We start from the raw sequence: 24,419 nt of genomic DNA, 5'->3' as shown, positions 1-24,419 counted from the left end.
AGGACGTTGGGAAATTGGGGTGGGTTGATCACAGTGCCTGGCATCTGTCTCAGGGTAAGAGCTTGGGAGGCTTAAGTGCAGAGTCGTATCTGGATGCCGGCAACACCCTGTTGCGAAACTTTCTACTATGGGATGCTCATCATTCTCTGAAGATGTCAGGGCCTGTTTGTTTGTTTGCCTGTTTCTCTCACTTCTGCCTTATAATCAGTTCTTCCTTGTTGGTTAGAATTATGTAAAGGAGGTTGCCTCTTCTGTCTTTGGAGAGCTTAACTTGACGGCAAGGTAAGTTGGGAGTTCATCTGATAATCCTACTTTGGATTCTCTGAGCTTCCCAACCCTGCTGTCATTAGCATCCTCAGGGTTGCCCATTCTTCTTTCTGGCCAGGTGTGTGGCTCACTCCCATGGCAGTATTGCTTTTATCTTTGTCTGTGGATCCCCTGGATCTCCTTGATACCAAAGCACCAGTAAGTGTCCTTTCTGCACCCCTGCCCTTAGTGCTCCTCACTGACTGCTTCCTTTCCTTTTTCTTGAGCAAGATACAGTTTTTCACTCTCATGTTACAGTTGAGTTCCATCTTGCCATATTTTTGTAATTCTTGTGAAATTTACATTGTGTTTACCATCCCTACTTTTTTTTTTATTTTTTTGAGACAGAGTTTCGCTCTTGTCACCCAAGCTGGAGTGCAGTGGTGCGATCTTAGTTCACTGCAACCTCTGCCTCCCGGGTTCAAGTGATTCTCCTGCCTCAGCCTCCCGAGTAGCTGGGATTACAAGCGCCCACCACCACACCTGGCTAATTTTTGTACTTTAGTAGCGATGGGGTTTCGCCATGTTGGCCAGGCTTGTCTCGAACTCCTGACCTCAGGTGATCCACCCACCTTGGCTTCCCAAAGTGTTAGGATTACAGGCGTGAGCCAGCGCACCCAGCCATCACCCATACTTTATAGTGTTGGAGTGTGGATTTCTGAAACCATAAAGTATATAAAGTATATTTACAGATGATTTTAAAATTTGTTTTCTCCCATGAATGTTAGATATCTTCACTGTTGTTCCTTCTTTTTTTAGTTGTCTAGTTTCAAAGTTCTGTCTGGCATATTTTTTTCCTATCTGTATTTGGTTTAAAACATTTTGTTTGCTAGGACTCCAGCCTTAAGGGACATGCATGGTATATCCTGTCCTTAGCCAAGAATCTTACTCTAGTATCTTGAGCCAAGGTCAAAAAAGCCAAACAGCATTGGAACTATATTTATAGAAAATCCTTCCCACCCCAGATTCTTTTTTCCTCCCAAAGCCCCAGCGTCCCGGACATCCACCCACCAACCTGGTCATTAAGCACATGTTTGAGCACCACTGTGAGCCAGGCCCTGGCAGGACCAGGGCTTCCTGATCCCTGCCCTCGTTGAGCTTACATTCTATTTGGAGAGTGGAAGGAGATGGCAGTATGGGCGTGAGATCTCTTCCCTTTTCTGAGTCTGCCCAGGCTTCATAATCCCCAGGGGAACATTTCTTATGAGTCCTGTGAGCAGGAGGACCAGGTGGCAGTTGGCAGGTTGGAGTGGTCCCTCAGGTTCCGTACCTCCTTATGCAGGGAAAGAGGGGCCTCATGCAGGTGGAGAGGGGCCAGGCCACCCCATTCCTCACTGCAGGAGGTTGCAGCCCATGCCACTAATGCCTCCTCAGGGAGAAATGGATCCGTCATTGCTCCCAGAAGTGCCTCTTCTCTCACCACAGGCACAGCCTGTGAGAAATCCCTGTGTTCAAGCTCCACCCACACTTGCTGGACCAGAATTTCTGGGGCTGGGTCCAAGTCCAGGTGATTGTGGTGGGCAGATGAGGGTGACAGGCAGGAGCACCCTGTGGGGGGAAACTTGTGCCTGTTGCCTGCTATGAAACACCAGTGTGTTCCACCTCTTCCGTGTGTTCATTCACTGCGCTGTCCCTCTCTGCTGCTCTGGGCCGGGCGCCCAGCACATCTTCCTACTCAGAACCAGTAACCTGGGCTCCGGTTCCCCCTTCCTTGCAAATTGTTTCCTTCCCTGCCTGTGTAGCCTCAGGGTGCCTTTTAAACTACCACTGTGTGATGGAAGTATGAGGTGCAAGGATCTTTTAGGCTTGATGTGGGGGCTGATAGGGAGCCCCCATGCCACTGTGAGTTGAAGTACCATATAAAGAGGTTCTGGAGGGTGCTGGAGCTGGGCCAGAGGAAGCAGCCTGGCAAAGGAGGCAGGGCTCAGCTGGATGGTGCTCGGGCTGCAGAAGAGAAGGTGCCTGACAGGTCTGGAGGCGGCTTTTGTGCCACTGGATGAGAGGCCAGGCTGAGACGGGTAGAGTGGCACTCCATGTGTCAGAGTGGAGGAATGTTGGCGAGGCTGGTGTTCTGGCGGGAGGGCATGGCTGGGTGGTTTGGGTTATAGCGCTTGCCAGGCATTCACTGAGGTGTTGGAGGCAATGGGAAATGTCAGGCTGGTGCACAGCTGAAAAACAGGTGACAGACAGTTCTGAAGACATCTCAGGCAGGACCCTGAAGTCGTAAAGTTGTGCTTTCTGGGTGAAATGGCACTTGCTGCATTGACTGTTTATACAACAATAACCCCACATACTTGCAAGGAGTCCTGTTGCCCACAACATGGCTTCCCTTTCCTTTTCTGCACTCTGGGTCTGTTTTGCAGCTGAGGAAACAGGCTCAGTGAAGGTTTCCCGTCCCCACCCCTCCACTCCCACCCCAGTCCAGACTGGATGGTTCTCTTTGCTATGTGCCCATGTTGAGGTGGAGTCCTTCTGAAATCACACTTATAGCACTGGGTAGAAAACCGGATATGCATTTGTGTCTGGTTTGTTCCCAGTCCCCAGTTTTATTCATCTTTAGCTTCTCAGCATCTGATGCATAATCAGTGCTTAATGAATCTTGATTGGAAGGTGTCAGGTGTACAGCACCTCAGTATAGCTCCTGCCACATGTCTGCCCTAGGCAGGGTGCTGAGGGATTTAAACAGCCATGGTGACCAACCCAAAGAGGAGGTGGTACGTCCGCAGAAGCATGGCTCCCCCTGTCCTATTCAGGGGGGTTCACTGAGGTGGGGGCTTATCTTGGTCTGGGGCATGGGTAGAGACAACGACCTTGCAGAGGGGACCGCCATGGCAGCTCCATGCCTCCTTAACCACTCCAAGCACAGTTTAGTCCTCGCTCTCCAATTTTGTCATTGGCATTGTTGGCATTTGGTTTAATTTATGGGCATCAGGAGGGATCTTAATATGTGGTGCTTTCCCCTATTTGACACCCCTTTATGCTTTGTCAATCAACAGGAGCTTGAAGAAATCCGCAAATGTGGGATGAAAAACTTCCGTAACATCCAGGTTGATGAAGCTAATTTATTGACTTGGCAAGGGCTTATTGTTCCTGTGAGTATTGAACACTTCCACTTCCTACCAGATTATTCTTTAAGGTGATGTGTGTGCTGTTGGGCTTGTTTTTCTGCTCCTTAGTAGGCTCTTAGTCTAGGCAGCCAGCAGATGCACAGAAGTGGCTGTCGCTCTAGGGTGATAAGGTAGGGAGTGTAGCCTTGGGTCCTGAGTAGAGTCACATCTTGGCATTGGTTTTGTCAAATTCAGGGGGTCCTGAGCTTTGCAGATCTGTGGACACAGAGAAAAGGAGTGTGTCTGTGCTCCTGCTCTTTCCTGGCTTCCCCGCGCCTGGTCTGATGGATCAGCAGGACTTTCTTCTCTGAGCTCCTCAGGAAGGGACAAGCATTCCCCTCTAGATATTTTGCTTTCTCTCTTGGTTTTGCATTCATGTCTCTAACCTTTTGGATACCTGTATTTCGGGCTTTATTCCTGGTCCCCTCCAACCTGTGCCTTCCATTTGTCTCAAGTCCCTTTTCCTAATTGCCCACGTTCCCCTTACCCCATGTCTTTTCTGGGGCTTATGCCTCCAGTGTCTGCCCCCACAGCCCAGCTCCCCCATCTCAGAGACTTCTGCCTTCTGATGGGCTCAAGCCCCTCCTAACAATGGCTTTCCCTGGACCTTAGCACCCTCTTAGTGCCTACTCTTTTCTGCATCCTTTGAGCCTCTCCCCTTCAAGAGGTTTGTCTTATAATTAACTCCTGTTTGCAATCCCCCTTCCTCTCATTCTCCTGAAACCATGTTACACCCAGCCCACAGGCTGCCCCCACCTCTAGCTCGGCAGTGCTACCATCATGGCCCTTGCTTGCCTCCTGAGCTTTTGGAGCACGGGCAGCGTTCCAGCCTCCAGTCCTGTGACCAGCCTGCCACTCGCTCCTGTTCTGCGACTCCTTCCTCCTCACTCTTAAACATGACTCTTGTTGATCTCCTGCTGTTCTCCTGTTCTGTTTTGTGTCTGGGGACCCTACTACTTTCAGCATCATAGGTGATTATGCCGGACATGAAGGATTCCCACACCTGTCTCCATTCCTGCCTTCTCCCTGGAAGCTGCACCATCTGTCTACCAGGCGGCCTCACTTGGTTGTTGTGTAGCCTTCAGCTACCCCAGCTCACACCCTTGTCCTGCGTGAGTGCCCTCCTTTCCTGTTCTTCCTCATCCACTCACCTTCTCTCTTCCTTTTCTTTCCCACTTTGCACATCTGAGCCTCTGGCCCTTGCCCTGTACCTGCCCCTGTCCTGTATATAATTTGTTCTCATGGATGGATTGGCTGCTTTGCCAAAGCAGAGCATGGAGCATGCTTCCTCCTGTAGATGCTTCCTCCTGTAGATGCTTCCTCCTGTAGATGCTTTCTTCCTGTAGATGCTTTCTTCCTGATGCTGGTTATAAGGTGAGCATGGAGCATGCTTCCTCCTGTAGATGCTTTCTTCTTGATGCTGGTTATAAGGTCATGCTTTTTTTTTTTTTAAGTCCCTGAATTTGATCAGCAGTTATTGGATTTGTAGTTTATTTCCATAATCATTTGGATAACTAAGGAAAGATATGCTTTGTAATGATTTAGTATGCTCAGAATGTTTAAATCTGGGAGCTTCCAGTCTGATTTTGAAGATGAATCCTTTAGATTTCTTTTTTTTTTTTTTGAGACGGAGTCTCGCTGTGTCCCCCAGGTTGGAGTGCAGTGGCGCCATCTCAGCTCACTGCAAGCTCCGCCTCCCAGGTTCATGCCATTCTCCTGCCTCAGCCTCCCGAGTAGCTGGGACCTCAGGCGCCCGCCAACACTCCCGGCTAATTTTTTGTATTTTTAGTAGAAACGGGGTTTCACCGTGTTAGCCAAGATGGTCTCGATCTCCTGACCTCATGATCCGCCCGTCTCGGCCTCCCAAAGTGCTGGGATTACAGGTGTGAGCCACCGCGCCCGGCCTAGATTTCTTTAGGCTTGATGGTGTTAGGGCTCAGGGCAAAGGGTGTGGGTGGCAGAGACACCTCTGCATGGGAGGGGTTGGCCTGTGAGTGCAGCCCTTGCCTACTCTAGGGACCTGAAGATGGCCAGGACCATCTGACCTCTTGTCCCTTTTCTAATTGAGATTGTGTAGTCTACTGAGCAAAGAAATGAACAGTTAATCTGTGGCTCTTTGGAAAATGATAAAAATGAATGGAATGGTTTTAAGTGGTAAGGCTTGGGCAGTCTGGCCCTGAGAATTTAGTGGCCTGAGAGCCTGCTAGCCGGCTCCAAGGGTAGATTGCTGCTGGGCATGCTCTGCCCCAACTCATGCAAAGGCCTCCCTCTGGTTTCACGCTGGCAGGGGCTATGGAGCAGTGGGCTAAGATCTTACTAGGGCAAAGGTGGAGGCTGGCTGGTAGAATCCCATTGTGCTTGGGCTGAGGCTCTGGGGAGCTATCCAGGCCAAAGTTTCACCTTGGAGACAGTAAGCAACAGCCAGGGCTGCTGTTGTCCCTGTGTATACCACTTCTTCTCGGTCCTCTCCCTTGCTTTCTTCCAGGGCCTCTGGGTTTGTATGAGGAATGTTTCAGCGAAGTCTTCTTCCTTCTCCAGAGCAGTTAAGGCATTCTTGACATCTGACATCCCCAGGGTCCACACTTATACCCCAACCTGGGCCTTAGGTCTTCCTGCATTGGACGGGCTGGGCCAGCATGGGAATCTACTATACAAACTCACCTGAGGTCTGCTGAGTTAGGGTGAAAGTAGAGCCAGGCCGATGAAGGCGTGGCAGCCCAGCCCTGGTCCTTAGTGGAGGGTGCTGTCCTTGGGTAGCCACCTAGTGATTGCCCTGGTCGTAGTGCACAGAGGAGGGCAGGTGGGAGGGAAGGCTGGGGAGGTACTTCCTAGAGACTTCATTGTTGCCAGCGCAACTCAGGTCTATTCCCTTGAAACATTTGTTTTTCTGTAATTTTTTTCATCTAAGATGCTAAGGTAACGTCTAAGGAAGAAAATATTACCCATAATCACATCATCAAGAAATTCAGTTACATTTTGGGTACTGCCCTTTAGGAACTAGAGGTGTGGTGGTGAACCTTCTTGAAGCTTCTAGCCCAGTGAATGTGTTCACTCTTAACCTTCAGCATACTTCCTCTCAGCCTTTTTTCATGCAGTTTCTTTTTTTTCTTTTTAATTGAGTTGGAGTCTCGCTCTGTCGCTATGCAGTGGCATGATCTCGGCTCACTGCAACCTCCACCTCCCGGGTTCAAGCGATTCTCCTGCCTCAGCCTCCCAAGTAGCTGGGACTACAGGTGCGTGCCACCACACCCAGCTAATTTTTGTATTTTTAGTAAAGACGGGGTTTCACCATGTTGGCCAGGATGGTCTCAGTCTCTTGACCTTGTGATCTGCCCACCTCAGTCTCCCAAAGTGCTGGGATTACAAGTGTGAGCCACCACGCCCGGCCTTCATGCAGTTTTTAATAAACCATTTCATAACTTCATAATAATGTTTTGGTTTTTTGAGGCAAGGTTTTGTGCTGTCACCCAGGCTAGGGTGCAGTGGTGTGATCATGGCCCATTGCAGCCTTGAATTTCTGGGCTCAAGTGATCCTCCTGAGTAGCCAGGACTACAGGTGTGTGCCACCACACCCAGCCAATTTCTTTTTATTTTATTCCATTTTATTTTATTTTTTGAGACAGTCTTACTCTGTCACCCAGGCTGGAGTGCAGTGGTGTGATTTTGGTTCAGCTGGGATTGCAGGTGTGCACCACCATGCCCAGCTAATTTTTGTTTTTGCTTTTGAGACAGAGCCTTGCTCTGTTGCCCAGGCTGGGGAGTGCAGTGATGTGATCTCGGCTCTCTGCAACCTCCATGTCCCGGGTTCAAGCAATTTTGGCTAATTTTTGTACTTTTAGTAGAGACTGGGTTTCTCCATGTTGGTCAGGCTGGTCTCGAACTGTCGACCTCAGGTGATCCGCCCACCTCAGCCTCTCAAAGTGCTGGGATTATAGGCGTAAGCCATTGTGCCCATCCTGTAACGTCTTAAATTTCCACTACAAAGGTTCCAGTTCGTGCACATCCTTGCTAACATTTGTTATTTTACTTTTTTTTCTTTTTACGTTATAGCCATTCTAGTTGGTATGTAGTGCCGTCTCATTGTGGTTTTGATTTCTATTTTCTTCATACTAAGGATGTAGAACGTGTTTTTGCGTGGTGTGTTTTTTGTTTTTTGGTTTTTTTTTGAGACAGGGTCTCACTCTGTTGCCCAGGCCGGAGTACAGAAGCATGATCTCGTCTCACTGCAACCTCTGCCTCCCAGGTTCAAGTGATTCTCCCACCTCAGCCTCCCGAGTAGCTGGGACTACAGGTGTGCACCACCACACCCGGCTAATTTTTGTATGTTTTGGTAGAGACAGGGTTTTACCATGTTGGCCAGGCTGGTCTCGAACTCCTGACCTCAAGTGATATCCGCCTCAGCCTCCCAAAGTGCTGGGATTACAGGCATGAGCCACTGTGCCTGGCCTGATGCACTAACGTTTTAAATTTTTTAATTTAATTTTTATTTTTAGAGAAGGGGTCTTGCTCTGTCATCCAGGCCGGAGTGCAGAGGCTGGAGTGCAGTGGCTCAGTAATGACTCTCTGCAGCCCCAGACTCCTGGGCTCAAGCAGTCTTCCCAAGTAGCTGGCACTATAGGCACATGTTGCGACACCAGCTAATTTTAATTGTTTTTTTTCTGTAGAGATGGAGTCTTGCTGTGTTGCCCAGGCTAGTCTTGAACTCCTGGGCTCAAGTGGTTCTCCTGGCTTGGCCTCTAAAAGCTCTGGGATTTACAGATGTGAGCCATCACACCTGGCCTTAAATTTTTAATAAAGAAGTCCAATTTATCTATTTCTAATTTTGTTGCCTGTACTTTGGTTTGATTTTTAAGACACTGTTGCCAAATCCAAGGTCATGCAAATTTTCCTAAGTTTTCTTCTAAGAGTTTTATAGTTTTAGCTCTTAAATTTGGATCTTTGATCCATTTATATGTAGATTTTTTTTTTTTTTTTTTTTTTTTTGAGACAGGGTCCTGTTCTGTTGCCCAGGCTGGAGTACAGTGGCATGATCATGGCTCACCACAGCCTCAACCTCCCAGGCTCAAGCGATCCTCCCACTTCAGCCTCCAGAGTAGCTAGTATTGAAGGCATGAGCCACCATGCCCAGCTAATTTTTTTTTTTTTGTAGAGATGGGGTTTTGCCATACCACGCAGGCTGGTTTTGAACTCCTAGACTCAAGTGATCCTCGTAGCTCAGCCTCCCAAAGTGCTGGGATTACAGGCATGAGCCAACATGCCCGGCCTCATTTCTTATTTCAATAATATGAGTCTTTCTCTTTTTCCTTTTATTAGTCTAGCCAAAGTTTTTTCAGTTTTGTTGATCTATTCAAGGATGGTTTCATTAATATGTATTTGTGTGTGTTTTACTTTCTCTTTTTTTTTTTTTTTTTTTTTTGAGACGGAGTCTTGCTCTGTCACCCAGGCTGGAGTGCAGTGGCGCAATCTCGGCTCACTGCAAGCTCTGCCTCCCGGGTTCACGCCATTCTCCTGCCTCAGCCTCTCCTAGTAGCTGGGACTACAGGCGCCCGCCACCACGCCCGGCTAATTTTTTGTATTTTTAGTAGAGACGGGGTTTCACCGTGGTCTCGATCTCCTGACCTCGTGATCCACCCGCCTCGGCCTCCCAAAGTGCTGGGATTACAAGCGTGTTTTACTTTCATTTATCTCCTCTGTGCTTACTATTTACTTCTTTCTTGTGTTACTCCTTTCTTTGTTCCTTAAAGTATCCAGTTATATTATTGATTTCAGACTTGCTTTTTCAATGTAGGTATTTAAAGCTGTAGATTCCCTTTGAGCACTACTTTTGCTGCATAACTTAAGTTTTGGTATGTCATTTTTGTTTCCGAGGATATTTTCTAATTTCCCTTGTGATTTCTTCTTTGACCTATTGCTTGTTAGAGAGTACGTTTAATTTCCCCATAATTGTGAGTTTTCTAGTTCTGTTACTGATTTCTAGTTCCCTTTCCTTCTCCCTTTCCCTTTCCCTTTTTTTTTTTTTTTTTTTTTTTTTTTTTTTTTTTTTGAGGAGGAGTCTCGCTCTTTCACCCAGGCTGGAGTGCAGTGGCGCGATCTCAGCTCACTGCAGGCTCCGCCCCCCGGGGTTCACGCCATTCTCCTGCCTCAGCCTCCCGCGTAGCTGGGACTACAGGCGCCTGCCACCTCGCCTGGCTAATTTTTTGTATTTTTAATAGAGACGGGGTTTCATTGTGTTAGCCTGGATGGTCTCGATCTCCTGACCTCGTGATCCGCCCGCCTCGGCCTCCCAAAGTGCTGGGATTACAGGCGTGAGCCACTGCACCCGGCTTTTTTTTTTTTTTTTTTAAATAGAGATGGGGGCTGGGTGCAGTGGCTCACACCTATATTCCCAGCACGTTGGGAGGCTGGGGTAGAAGGATTGCTTGAGCCTAGGAGTTCAAAACCAGCTTGGGCAATATAGCGGGACCCCATCTCTATTTTATTAAAATAATAATAATAATAAAAAATGGGTTCTCCCTGTGTTGCCCAGGCTGGTCTCAAACTCCTGGGCTCAAGCGATCCTCCTGCCTCAGCCTCCCAAAGTGATGGAATTACAAGCATGAGCCACCATGCCCCCACCCACCTAGTTCCATTTCCTGGTTTTTTTTTTTTTGAGACAGAGTCACTCTGTCTCCCAGGCTGCAGTGCAGTGGTGTGATCTCGGCTCACTACAGCCTCTACTTCCTGGGTTCAAGCAATCTTGTGCCTCAGCCTCCCTGGCAGCTGGGGCTACAGGCATGCACCACTACCCCGGCTAATTTTTTTGTATTTTTGGTAGAAACGGGGTTTCGCCATGTTGGCCAGCCTGGTCTTGAACTCCTGGCCTCTTTCACCATTTTGCAGTTACATTTGTAGTTAGATCTCTCACCTTCTTTCTGCAAGCTTATTTGCACAGCACGTTGCTCCTAAAATCCACACCCTCCAGATGCCTCATTCCTCCTTTCTGCATTGCCCCTCTGGCCTTTGATGGGAGCTGCATCCTGCCTCCCTGGGCTCAGCGCTTGCCTGTAATTGTCAGTTCTTTTCTGCTTCCTGCTAATTGTGCTACTCTGCCTTCTCCCTCCCCTACTTCCATCTCCTGTAGCTGTAATGGTTGAGACCAGTGAGGGCAGCCCTGTTTTCTGAGGGCACACTGGAGTTGTTTTTGGGAGAAAGAGTATCCCCCTACGTTGATGGGGCTGTTGAGCTCCTATCACAGCCAGACACAAGGTTCTATGGACAGAGGCCGCAGAGAAGCCACCCTCTTGGAATCCATGGTCTCTTAAGCACTGAGTGTGGCTCCACCTGCAAGGCACTTAAGACCAAACAGAAGAGGGGCAGTGGTGGGTGGGAGGGTGACAACATCTGGACTGCATAGTGGAAGGCAGTGTGAGCAGAAACTATGAAAAAATATAGGCAGTGTGAGGACATACGTGTAGTTTGCATAGATGTATAGAAATTAAGGCCTTTGAGAGCACCATGTATGCACAGAGAATATTCTCGGGCTGTGCAGCAGAGGCCTGACGGCATCCTGGGGAATGGGATGTCTGGTGGGGTTTTTTGTTTGTTTTGTTTTTTTCACTTCTATTTTTGGTGTGAGTGCTGTATTTTTTCCATTCTTGGGAGAAAAGTGAATTATGTATGAGAAGTACTCATGGCTATTTGAGCTCAAAGGAAGGAAAGGTCTTCGTCAAATTCGGTTAATGGAGATTGTGATTTTAATTGTACATATAATTCAGAAGGTAGTTTATGAACATTATGAAGTCATGAAAGATTGGAAAACCAGTTCTAAAATACTTATTCCTGGCCAGGCGTGGTGGCTCATGCCAGTAATCCCAGCACTTTGGGAGGGCGAGGCAAGTGGATCACCTGAGGTCAGGAGTTTGAGACCAGCCTGGCCAACATGGCAAAACCCCGTCTCTACTAAAAATACAAAAAATTAGCCGGACCTGTTGGTAGGCGCCTGTAATCCCAGCAATTTGGGAGGCTCAGCCAGGAGAATCGCTTGAACCCGGGAGGTGGAGGTTGCGGTGAGCCGAGATCGTGCCATTGTGCTCCAGCCTGGGCAACAAGAGCAAAACTCCATCTCAAAAAAAAAAAAAAAAAAAAAACTTACTCCTAGTAATATTTACTTCCAAAGGGAATATGATTGAACTCTTTACTGTTGGAGTATTTGTTGCCGGCCAGGTGGAGTGGCTCATGACTGTAATCCCAGCACTTTGGGAGGCCAGGGGCGGTGGATCACTTGAGGTCGGGAGTTCAAGACCAGCCTGGCCAACATGGCAAACCCCATCTCTACTAAAAATATAAAAATTAGCCAGGTGTGGCGGCAGGCACCTATAATCCCAGATACTAGAGAGGCTGAGACAGGAGAATTGCTTGAACCCCGGAGGCAGAGGCCGCAGTGAGCTGAGATTGCGCCACTGCACTCCAGCCTGGGCGACAGAGTGAGACTCCATCTCAAAAAAAAAAAAAAAAGAAATATTTGTTGCCAAAGAACTGTATTATGAAAAATCCCCAAAACCAAATTGTTGAAAACAGTACAAAGAAGTCATCTTCAGAAACCAATATTAGAAAAAGATGAATCTCATGTGGCAGATTTTGTGATTCAAATAACCAAAAAGCCTGTTTTCAGAAGAGACAATAAATACTTAAAGGCAAGGCAGGGCATGGTGGCTCACACCTGTAATCCCAGCACTTTGTGGGGCCGAGGAGGGTGGATCACCTGAGGCCAGGAGTTTGTGACCAGCCTGGCCAACATGATTAAACCCTATCTCTACTAAAAATACAAAAAATTCGCGGGGTGTGCTGGCAGGTGCCTGTAATCCCAGCTACTTGGGAGGCAGAGGCAGGAGAATTGCTTGAACCCAGGAGGTGGAGGTTGCAGTGAGCCGAGATCGTGTCATTGCACTCCAGCCTGGCTGACAGAGCGAGACTCTTTCAAAGAAAAATCAATCAATCAATCAATCAATACTTAAAGGCAATTTACAAAGTTAAGTTCTTGTGACTTTCGAACGTGGAGTAAGGACATATTCCATGTTCAGAAGTCACAAGAACTTAACCTCCTAAACTTAACTCTCAGGTTTTTTTGTTTTTTTGTTTTTGAGACAGAGTCTCTCTCGTCCCCCAGGCTGGAGTGCAGTGGTGTGATCTCAGCTCACTGCAACCTCTGTCTCCCGGGTTCAAGCGATTCTCCTGCCTCAGCCTCCTAAGTAGCTGGGATTACAGGCGTGTACCACTACGCCTGGCTAATTTTTTTGTATTTTTAGTAGAGATGCGATTTCACCATGTTGGTCAGGCTGGTCTCGAACTCCTGACTTCAAGTGATCCACTCACCTCAGCAACCCAAAGTGCTGGGATTATAGGTATAAGCCACTGTGCCTGTTCTAACTCAGCTCTTGACAAGGTTCCAGAGTGGATCACGAAGACTTGAGAGCATAGAAACCAGCCTGGGGCAGGGCCGGGCACAGTGGCTCACGCCTGTAATCCCAGCACTTTGGGAGGCCGAGGCAGGCGGATCACGAGGTCGGGAGATCGAGACCATCCTGGCTAACACAGTGAAACCCCGTCTCTACTAAAAATACAGAAAAATTAGCCGGGCATGGTGGCGGGTGCCTGTAGTCCCAGCTACTTGGGAGGTTGAGGCAGGAGAATGGCATGAACCCAGGAGGTGGAGCTTGCAGTGAGCCGAGATTGCGCCACTGCACTCCAGCCTCAGTGACAGTGAGACTCAATCTCAAAAAAAAAAAAAAAAAAACAAACCAACAACCAGCCTGGGGCACTCCAAGCAGGGCAGGCTGCGTCTCCTTGTTCTCTCTTAACAGGGGACTGGACTGTGTAGGGATAGGCAGCCCGCAGGGCTGGTCTGAGTAGACATCCCTGTGGCAGGGAAAGCTTCAGCTTTGTTAGTTCACTGGGTGAAAAAGGTTAGCCACAGGGAAAGGACGCTGCTGTGGAGTCACCACCAAGCTAGACAGAAGTGACAACAGTGCACAGGACCCTTCAGTCCATCTGAAGCCTGGCATGAAGAAGGAGCAGCATGCTAGTTAGATCCAAACTAGGATCTAGCTCTTCAGGTCAGCCATGAGTCCTGTCTGTGGTGTCCTACAGCCAGCTAGGAACACATCACAAGGACGTGCCATGTAGCAGCAGTCCGAGTCAGACAACCAGAAGACACCTTGACTTCCTCTGTGGCTGCCAGAGAGCTGCATGGTGGTCTTCACTGCTTCACAGCAGTGACATGAGACTGTGACTTCTGTGGCATGAAGGACTCTTGGTCTTTACTTGGGAAGGGAAAACATGAAGTGGAATGGGGTTTTAGGATTCTTGAAAGGTTGCCATGGGAAAGGAAGATTAGATTTGACCACAGGGTTAGAGCTAGGACAAGTGGGTGAAAGACCCCAGATGGTTCGGTGCCATATGGCAAAGAGCTTCTTCTTAGTCTTAGCTGCCACAAAATGGCTTTGTGCCATGGGAGGTTGATATCAAGAGCTGTGAAGGATCTGAGATTTTTACCCTACTTGCAACCTAAAAAGGTGTCCTGCCAATTTATTGGATGTTGGTGGAAGACTCGAGAAAAAGGCCAGTTCCCCTCGTCCCCGTGTCCCACAAAGGTGATGAGGATGGGCCCAGATGGATACCTGCAGATGTGGGGGGTTGTGTTCTGGGACAGGAAGGCTGAGTTTAGGGGAGGTCTCAGGCCAATCACCCAATCGTACTTCACTTGCTCCATTTCCAAATGGGAGTGATGGCAGCACTGGCTTCCCAGGGCTGGTGTTAGGGGACCAGGAGGGGTGGAATATGGGCTGGAGATGGCATGGAAAAGCACCTGGCATCTAAGTACTTGAGAAACTTTGGTCAGATTTTTTTAAATTGGCTTTCCAGGTTGAAATGATCAACTCTTATTTACATGCATGCATTTAGTAACTAGAAGCAAATACAGGAAAATGTTAGCCATACTATATATAAAAGAAAATCTACTTTAAAACCGGCATCTTTCTTTCTTTATAAATAGCAAGTGGGTTGGGCGCGGTGGCTCACACCTGTAATCCCAGCACTTTGGGAGGCTGAGGCAGGCAGATCACCTGAGGTCAGGAGTTCGAGACCAGCCTGGCCAACATGGTGAAACCCTGTCTCTAGTAAAAGTACAAAAAAATTAGCTGGGAGTTGTGGTGCATGCCTGTAGTCCCAGCTACTTGGGAGGGTGAGACAGGAGAATTGCTTGAACTCAGGAGGCGGAGGCTGCAGTGAGCCGAGATCGTGCCACTGCACTCCAGCCTGGGTGACAGAGCGAGACTCTGTCTAAAAAAAAAAAAAAAAAGACAAGTGGGCTGGGCGTGGTGGCTCATGCCTGTAATCCCAGCACTTTGGGAGGCTGAGGTGGGTGGATCATGAGGTCAGGAGATCGAGACTATCCTGGTTAACACGGTGAAACCCCGTCTCTACTAACCTACTAAAAATACAAAAAATTAGCCGGGCAGGGTGGTGGGCGCCTGTAGTCCCAGCTACTCGGGAGGCTGAGGCAGGAGAATGGCATGAGAGGCGGAGCTTGCAGTGAGCCAAGATCATGCCACTGCACTCCAGCCTGGGCGACAGAGCCAGACTCCGTCTCAAAAAAAAACAAGACAAGTGGATAAAAAGTCTGTCCTAGAATTTAGACATGGATCGAAAAGGTGTTTTTTGATTTTTTTTTTTTTTTTTTTTTTTTTTTTTTTGAGACAGGGTCTTACTTTGTTCCTAGGCTGGAATGCAGTGGTGTAATCATAGCTCACTGCAGCTTCAAACTCCTGAGCTCAAGCGATCCTCCCACCTTGGCCTTCCAAAGTGCTGGAGTTTAAGTCTGTGAACTAGTTTAGAGTGTGTAAAATTATCATAAGGAATTAATTTACATCTCAGATGATTTCCTCAATACAGCAGTATGAGCTTAGGGAGCACAAGAGGGTCAAATAAAGGCAGGCATAACAGAAAAACACTAGTCGTGTTCATGTGAAGATAATGCTGAAATCAGCCGGGCGTGGTGGCTCATGCCTGTAATCCTAGCACTTTGGGAGGCTGACATGGGTGGATTTTCTGAGCTCAGGAGTTCAAGACCAGCCTGGGCAACACAGTGAAACCCCGTCTCTACTAAAATGCAAAAAATTAGCTGGATGTGGCAGCCTGCGCCTGTAATCCCAGCTACTTGGGAGGCTGAGACAGGAGAATTGTTTGAACCCGGGAGGCGGAGGTTGCAGTTAGCCGAGATCCCATTGCACTCCAGCCTGGGCAAGTGTGAGACTCCATCTCTAAATAATTAGATAATGCTAAAATCTTTGGTTTATTTGACATTGAAATGTTGCAGCTTAAGTTGGAGGCAAATTTTCTGCAGTGTTGTATAATATATATATTTTTTACAACAAAACCATGTTTTTCATTAACATCCCTTGTTATTTCTGAGTGGACTTCCCAAAGGGCAAGTTTAGCTCTAATTTTGAAATTCACTTAGAGCTGTAGGCCTTTACCTGGAAGGTGTATCTTATGTTTTAATTTTTGCACACCTCTTTCACCAAAAATCTCTGGGACAGGCACACAGTTTGTGTGACTTGTGCACACCTGAGCCACTCCTTTGACCATCCACAGATCCCCAGACTAGGAAGGAGGCCCAGAGAAGTTCAGATGAGTTTGGCCAAGTTCCCTGGGTGGTGAGAGGCCTGGCCTGCCTCGTGTAGCAACAGAACTGCTTTTTTTTTTTCCTTTGTCTTTTTGGAAGAAAAAAGAGGCAAGATCTCACTCTCTTTCCCAGGCTGGAAGGCAGTAGTGTGATCATGGCTCGCTACAGCCTTAACAACTAACAACTTAAAACTATAGCCTCAAGCAGTCCTCCTACCTCAGCCTTCTGAGTGGCTGGGACTACAGGTGTGCACCAGCAGCACGCACAGCTAATTTAAAAAAATTTTTAGCAACAAAGTGAGATCCTGTCTCTACAGAAGGATTTGTTTTTGTTTTGTTTTTTTGAGACAACGCCTTGCTCTATCGCCTAGGCAGGAGTGCAGTGGTGCAATCTTGGCTCACTGCAGCAGTGTGATCTTGGCTCACTGCAGCCGGTGCCTCCTGGGTTCAACCAGTTCTCATGCCTCAGCCTCCTGAGTAGATGTGATTACAGGTACGTGCCACCATGCCCAGCTAATTTTTTGTATTTTTAGTAGAGACAGGGGTTTCACCGTGTTAGCCGGGATGGTCTCGATCTCCTGACCTCGTAATCCACCCGCCTCGGCCTTTTTTTAGTATAGATGGGGTTTTTTTTCTTTTTTGAGACAGATTTTCACTTTCTTTTTTTTTTTTTTTTTTTTTTTTGAGACAGAGTCTCGCTCTGTCGCCCAGGCTGGAGTGCAGTGGCGCAATCTCAGCTCACTGTAAGCTCCGCCTCCCGGGTTCACGCCATTCTCCTGCTTCAGCCTCTCCGAGTAGCTGGGACTACAGGCACCCGCCACCACGCCCGGCTAATTTTTTGTGTTTTTAGTAGAGACGGGGTTTCACCGTGGTCTCGATCTCCTGACCTCGTGATTCGCCCGCCTTGGCCTCCCAAAGTGCTGGGATTACAAGCGTGAGCCACCGCGTCCGGCCAATTTTCATTTTCGTTGCGCAGACTGGAGTGCAATGGCACGATCTCAGCTCACCACAACCTCTGCCTCCCAGGTTCAAGTGATTCTCCTGCCTCAGCCTCCCAAGTAGCTGGGATTACAGGCATGTGCCACCACACCTGGCTAATTTTTGTATTTTTAGTAGAAATGGGGTTTCACATGTTGGCCAGGCTTGTCTCAAACTCCTGGCCTCGAGTGATCTGTACACTTCAGCCTCCCAAAGTGCTGGGATTACAGGCATGAGCCACTGCGCCCAGTCTGTTTTTGGCTTTTTTGAGACGGTCTCATTCTGTCACCCAGGCTAGAGTGTAGAGGTGCGATCATGGCTCACTGCAGCCTCAAACTCCTGGGCTCTTGTGATCTTTACTCTTCAGCCTCCCAAAGTGTTGGGATTACAGGCATGAGCCACTGCACCCAGCCAAATCTGCTTCTCTTGAGCTTTGCCCATGTGTCAGGCATGTAGGACTTTATAGTCCTTATCTCTCATCATGAACTCTGGGTACAGGCTGCTGCTACTCCCATTTTACAGATGTACGGGAACATTCTCAGACTCTTTAAGCTAGGAAGAGGCAGAGTCTGAGGCTAGACCTGCTAACTTGGGGCCAGATGGCCTCGTTCATGCTTGACCCCAGCTCCTCAGACAGGACCTGGCCCGCGGTGGGGAACAGGGGAGGTTGGTCAGTCCTGGACAATCAGTGAAGACCTTTAGCAGATTTCACCAACCAAAAGTCATGCAGGAAGGCGTGTGTGTGTGTGTTGTGTGTGTGTGTGTGTGTGTGTGTGTGTGTGTGTGTCTTACTCTGTGCCAGGCTGGAGTGAGGCTCACTGCAACCTCTGCCTCTCAGGTTCAAGTGATTCTCCTGGCTCAGCCTCCCAGCTAGTTTGTACTACATGTGTGCCACCACATCCAGTGAGGGAAAGCTATTTTTACACGGCTCAAGCAGTGTAAATGACAATGATGTTTACTTACTCCCCCCCACCACCACCACCATTTAATTCTCCTCTTGAAAACTAAAAGCTGGCTGGGTATGGTGCATCACTCCTATAATCCCAGCACTCCAGCACTTTGGGAGGCTGAGGTGGGAGGCTCACTTGAGCTCAGGAGTTTGAGGCCAGCCTGGACAATATAGTGAGACCCCATCACTATAAGAAATAAAAAATTAGCTGAGTGTGGTGGCATATGCCTGTAGTCCCAGCTACTTGGGAGGCTGAGGTGGGAGGATTGCTAGAGCCCGGGAAGTCAAGGCTGCAGTGAACCGTGATTGCACCTCTGCACTCCATCCTGGGTGACTCCCCACAGATGAATATGCTGACAGTGGTTTCAGCTGCTCAGGGGTGGTTCAGACCTGGACGTGTGGCTTCAGTAGCCCTGGGGCCACACTGCCTGCCCGCAGCCTCCTGTCTTGCTCTGTGCTATTCCTTCCAAGTCCCTGCCATCTAGGCTTTAGTCCTCTCTGCCTGGGAGGCCTCTCCCGCTCCTCAGCCTTATGTCATCTTATCCATCCTTTAAGGCCCTTGCTCCATGCCTCCCCTCCCAGGGCAGGGCTTGAATGTAGGAGAATGTGGAGAACTGGTGCATGCCAGCCTTGCTCCCCAGCAGAGGAGCTCTGTTTACTGGAGTGCGTACTTAGGCCACGGCTTGAAGATACGGGGCTGGGGTGTGGCACTGTCAAGATTGTTCCTGGGGCCAGGTGCGGTAGTTCACTCCTGTAATCCCAACACTTTGGGAGGCCGAGGCCGGCGGATCACTTGAGGTCAGGAGTTCAAAACCAGCCTGGCTAACATGGTGAAACCCCATCTCTACTAAAAATACCAAAAAAAAAAAAATTAATCGGGCAGGATAGCGGGTACCTGTAATCCCAGCTACTTAGGAGGCTAAGGCGGGAGAATTGCATGAACCAGGGAGGCAGAGGTTGCAGTGAGCTGAGATCGTGCCACTGCACTCCAGCCTGGGCGACAGAGCGAGACTCCGTCTTAAAAAAAAAAAAAAAAAAGATTGTTTTTGGGCTCTCGGTGAAGCTTGGCTTTCTTTGGGTTGGGTGTGCCATGGCAGAGGCCTTTTCCTGGGTGAGGGAAAAGGGAGTACAATGGGAAGGGCTTCCCCAGCTCTGGAGATAGATAGGGTTGGGGAGAGACCAAAAGGCTCTTTGCTGGGTCATCTCTCAGGCTCTGGGGCCATCAGAGTGTCCAGACCCCAAAGGTGGTTTTCGGGTGGTTCTAGGGGCAAGGGGCTAGGGCATGGTGCTGGCCCTGCCTGGTGATCACCTGTTGAGTGACCAGCTCAGGTCCCCAGGGTCCAGCCATTGAGCTGACTACTGCTTCCACCCTGGGAGGATTGAGCTGGCCAGGACTTGGCTTCAAGGCCGTTATTTGGACATCTAGTACTCACAGTGTATTCTGGTTGGGTTGTAACACCTCTGGTACAACTCTACTTTTATCTTCAGAGAAGATCAAGAGATATTTGCAAAAACATAATCTGATAAAGAACTGTCTAAAGGACAAAGAACACTTAAAACTCTATAATAAGAAAACAACAATAAGTAACACCGTGCACCTCTTAGAATGACCAAAATCCAGAACACTGCCAAATGCTGCTGAGGACGTAGAGCAACAGGAACTCTCACTCTTTCCTGGTGGTAATGCAAAATGGTGCAGCCACTTTGGAAGACAAGTTAGGCAGTTTCTTTCATTTATTTATTCATAAAATCTTTTTAACAAGAAATTGAGTCTGACTCTTGCCCAAAATGGAGTGCAGAAGCGTGATCACAGCTCACTGCATTCTCAAACTCCTGGGCTTAAGAAGTCCACCCTTCTTAGCCTTTCAAGTGGCTGAGACTACAGGCACACGCCACCATGCCAGGCCAATATATTTATTTTATTATTATTTTTTGAGACGGAATCTTGCTCTGTCACCCAGGCTGGAGTGTAGTGGCACAGCCTCAGTTCACTGCAATCTCTGCCTCCTGGGTTTAAGCGATTCTCCTACCTCAGCCTCCCAAGTAGCTGGACTACAGACGTGCACCACTACGGTCTGCTAATTTTTTTGTATTTTTAGTAGAGACAGAGTTTTACCATGTTGGCCAGTCTGGTCTTGAACTCCTGACCTCAAGTGATCTACCCAGCTTAGCCTCCCAAAGTGCTGGGATTACAGGTGTGAGCCACTGAGCCTGGCCCAGGCTAATATATTTAATTTTTTTTTTTTTTTTTTTTTTTTTTGGAGAGACGGAGTCTTGTTATGTTTCACAAACTGGTCTTGAACTCCCAGCCTCAAGTGATCCTCCCTCCCTGGCCTCCCAAAGTGCTTGGATTACAGACATGAGTCACTGCTTCTGGCCCAGTTTGGCAGTTTCTTTTTTTTTTTTTTTTGAGTCGGAGCCTCGCTCTTTCGTCCAGGCCAGACTGCAGTGGCGCAATCTCGGCTCACTGCAAGCTCCGCTTCCCGGGTTCACGCCATTCTCCTGCCTCAGCCTCCCAAGTAGCTGAGACTACAGGCGCCCATCACCACATCCAGCTAATTTTTTTTTGTATTTTTAGTAGAGACAGGGTTTCACTGTGTCAGCCAGGATGGTCTCAATCTCCTGACCTCATGATCCATCCGCCTCGGCCTCCCAAAGTGCTGGGATTACAGGTGTGAGCCACTGCGCCCGGCCGGCAGTTTCTTACAAAACTAAACATACGTCTTACCATTGGACCCAGCAATTACATTCCTTGGTATTTAGCCAAATGAATTGAAAACTTTTATCCTCACAGATGCTTGTAACAGCTTTATTCATTAATTGCTAAGGTTTGAAAGCAACCAAGATGTCCTTGAGTGGGTTAATGGATAAATAAGTTGTGGTATATCTAGACAAATGACATTCAACACTAAGAAGAAATGAGGCTGGTTGCAGTGGCTCACACCTGTAATCCTAGCACTTTGGGAGGCTGAGACAGGCAGATCTCTTGAGCCCAGGAGTTTGAGACCAGCCTGGACAACATAGCAAAACCTGGTCTCTACAAAAATACAAAAAAATTAGCTGGGGGTGGTGGTGCCTATCTGTAGTCTCAGCTACTTAGGAGGCTGAGGTGGGAGGATTGCTTGAGCCTGTGAAGTCAAGGTTGCAATGAGCCAAGATCGTGCCACTATCCAGTGGGCAACAGAGCAAGACCCTGACAAAAATAAATAAGTAAATATGAAGGGGAGAAAAACAAGTAACGGCTGGGCACAGTGGCTCACGCTTATAAACCCTGCATTTTGGGAAGCCGAGGCAGGCAGATCACTTGAGGTCAGGAGTTCAAGACCAGCCTGGCCAACATGGTGAAACCGCATCTCTACTAAAGATACAAAATTAGCTGGGCATTGAGGCGGGTGCCTGTAATCCCAGCTACTTGGGAGGCTGAGGCAGGAGAATTGCTTGAACCCAGGAGGCGGAGGTTGCGGTGAGCCAAGATCATGCCATTGCACTCTAGCCTGGGCAACAGACTCTCAAAATAATAATAATAATAATGATAATAAAGACAAATAGCTTCTAACAGCAAATTTATTTCTCACTTATTGAGGCTGGGAAGTCTGAAGATCAAGGTGCCAGCAGATTCAGTGGCAGTTGAGGGCCTGCTTCGTGGTTTATAGATGGTGCCTTTTCACTGTGTCTTTATATGATGGAAAGGGCAAGGCAGTTCTCAGGGGCCTCTTTGGTAAGGACACCGATCCCATCATGACCTAATCACTTCCCAATGGCCCCAACTCCTAATACCATCACATTGGTGATTAGGTTTCAACATAAGATTTTTGGGGAGATACATTCAGACATAGCAGCTACATATTGCATGATTCCAGCTATCATGTCTGATAACCACACAAAACCTATAGAATATGCAACACCAAGTGTGAGCCCTAACATAAACTAGGGAAGCTGAGTGGTAATGATGTGTTAAGGTAAAAGGTTCATTGATGGTAACAAATTTGCCCCTCTGGTGAGGGGTGCTGATAGTGGGAAAAGCTGTGTGTGTTTAGGGGCAGGGGTATTTAGGAATTCTCTGTCCTTTCCTCTCAGTTTTGCTTTATACCTAAAGGTGTATAGTAAAGAGTAAAGTAAACTCTATTTTTTAAAAAGTATGAAGAGACCAGGACATCAATCTCAAGCCCTTTCTCAGTTTAGCAGATATCTTGCTCTAGAAATACTAATGGGTGGCTGGGTTGTCCTGAAGGTGGCAGGGCTTCAGTTGATACTTGAATCCCTTGAAATAAATTGATTTTTCAGATAAGCAATTGAAACATTCCTATCTTGGCCATAGGTTTATGAACCATGGTGTGTTCATTTTGATCTCCCTTTCCTTCCAGGACAACCCTCCATATGATAAGGGGGCCTTCAGAATCGAAATCAACTTTCCAGCAGAGTACCCATTCAAACCACCGAAGATCACATTTAAAACAAAGATCTATCACCCGAACATCGATGAAAAGGGGCAGGTCTGTCTGCCAGTAATTAGTGCTGAAAACTGGAAGCCAGCAACCAAAACCGACCAAGGTAAGACATGTGCCTGTGTCTTCCTCGGAGGGGGTCTTTGGGGGTGTTGCTCTGGGGTGGGGGCTTCTGATACCAGATCAGACAGAATCCAGAGAATCTTTCAGGTACACATAAAATGTAGCTGAGGCCCTGTCGGACCTTGTGGGAATGGCTCATCTCAGCTGAACTTTTGACCTGTACAGGGATTGAGGAGGCCTTTCCAGTGCTCAGCCCTGGGCTGCCGTCCACAGTGGGAATACACATGGACAGACAAGCCTAGCGGCTTGCTGCTGGTGCAGAGGGGTGCAGGCACTGGATGAAGGACTGTGGGGCTGCCTACAAGGGGAAGGGAGAGTGGGATTTAAGGTGGCCTCTTGTAGTAGTTAGTGCCTGAACTCAGACTTGAAGGAGGAAAGGAGGTTGGAGAGGGCCTTCTAGGCTGTACAAAGGGCATGAGCTAGAGCCTAGTGGCTCGGGTGATGTGAGGGGAGGGACAGAGGCAGATGTAAGGGCAGTATTCCCAGATGAAGGCACGTGGTTGGCTTTAGTGGGCCTGGGATTCCCTGGAGTTGGATGTGGCTGTGCGTGGTGCACGTGTCTGTGTGTGGCTGTGTGAACATAAACATGCTCATTCTTCTGGGAAGAATATTTGAATCAGTATTGTGGTTGTCCTCCCTTTTGTCCCCTAGAAGTGATTAGTTTGTTATGGACTGTGTCTGGTTTTCATTTAATTCCAGACTTTCTTTTGAAGTCCTAATCTCATATTTTGGTGGCTTCCTTTTAAGTACCTAAACCAGTATAAAGTCTGTTTAGATTAGAGCGGATGAAGCTGGCACTTGAGAGGCTGCAAGTGGAGGGTTTCTTTGGGGGGTGCTGCTCTGGGGTAGGGGCTCGTGGGTCCTTTCTGATGCCAGATAAGACAGAGTCCAGAGAACTCCTACCTTACCAGGTGCACGCAAAGTATGGCTGAGGTCCCACCAGTCCCTGTGGGAATAACTCAGCTGAACTTTTGACCTGCACAGGGATTGAGGAGGTCCCATGTTTCAGTGACTGAGAAAAGCCCTGGAAGGTGGAGTTCAAAGCCTTTCACAAGAAAAATCAAGCCTCACTTGTTGGAAATAATCACCATGAAAGGTGCCCATTAGACTCCCACACTGAGTAGAAGAAAGGAGTGGGTGCTAAACATTCAGTCAGGGCAGAACAGTCTCTAGTGGGCTTGGTCCTTGTTTGTATACAAGCTGATGTTTATAAAAGCTCGACACAGTTCTTTTCAGTGCCCATGGCCTGGTTTTTTCTTTTCTTTTCTTTTTTTTTTTTTTTTTTTTTGAAACGGAGTCTCGCTCTGTCACCAGGCTGGAGTGCAGTGGCATGATCTCTGCTCACTGCAACCTCCGCCTCCCGAGTTCGCACCATTCTCCTGCCTCAGCCTCCCGAGTAGCTGGGACTACAGGCACCTGCCACCACGCCTGGCTAATTTTTTGTATTTTTAGTAGAGACGGGGTTTCACCGTGTTAGCTAGGATGGTCTCGATCTCCTGACCTCGTGATCCGCCCGCCTCGGCCTCCCAAAGTGCTGGGATTACAGGCGTAAGCCATTGCACCCAGCCGATTTTTTCTTTTCTTTTCTTTTTTTTGAGACGGAGTCACCCAGGCTGGAGTGCAGTGGTGCCATCGCAGCTCACTGCAACCTCCGCATCCCGTGTTCAAGCAATTCTCCTGCCTCAGCCTCCCTAGTAGCTGGGATTACAGCCACCACGCTCGGCTAATTTTTGTATTTGTAGTAGAGACAGGGTTTCACCACATTGACCACGCTGGTCTCGAACTCCTGACCTTAGGTGATCCACCCGCCTCTGCCTCCCAAAGTGCTGGGATTACAGGCGTGAGCCACCA

The 24,419-nt window shown here is 48.3% G+C and overlaps 1 protein-coding gene across 1 annotated transcript in view; it reads left to right on the top strand.

Annotated features, from left to right (window-relative positions):
• The window catches only part of UBE2L3 (ubiquitin conjugating enzyme E2 L3), a 61,600-nt gene that overhangs the window by 26,447 nt on the left and 10,734 nt on the right, over nt 1–24,419 (top strand). Inside the window, exons 2-3 of the mRNA XM_030815897.1 lie at nt 3,303–3,398; nt 22,365–22,551. Coding sequence (XP_030671757.1) covers nt 3,303–3,398; nt 22,365–22,551 — 283 coding nt within the window. The remainder of the gene's footprint in view (nt 1–3,302; nt 3,399–22,364; nt 22,552–24,419) is intronic.

Source organism: Nomascus leucogenys, chromosome 7b (assembly GCF_006542625.1).
Source record: "Nomascus leucogenys isolate Asia chromosome 7b, Asia_NLE_v1, whole genome shotgun sequence".
NCBI lineage: Eukaryota > Metazoa > Chordata > Mammalia > Primates > Hylobatidae > Nomascus > Nomascus leucogenys.
This window is presented reverse-complemented; position numbering and strand designations above follow the sequence as displayed.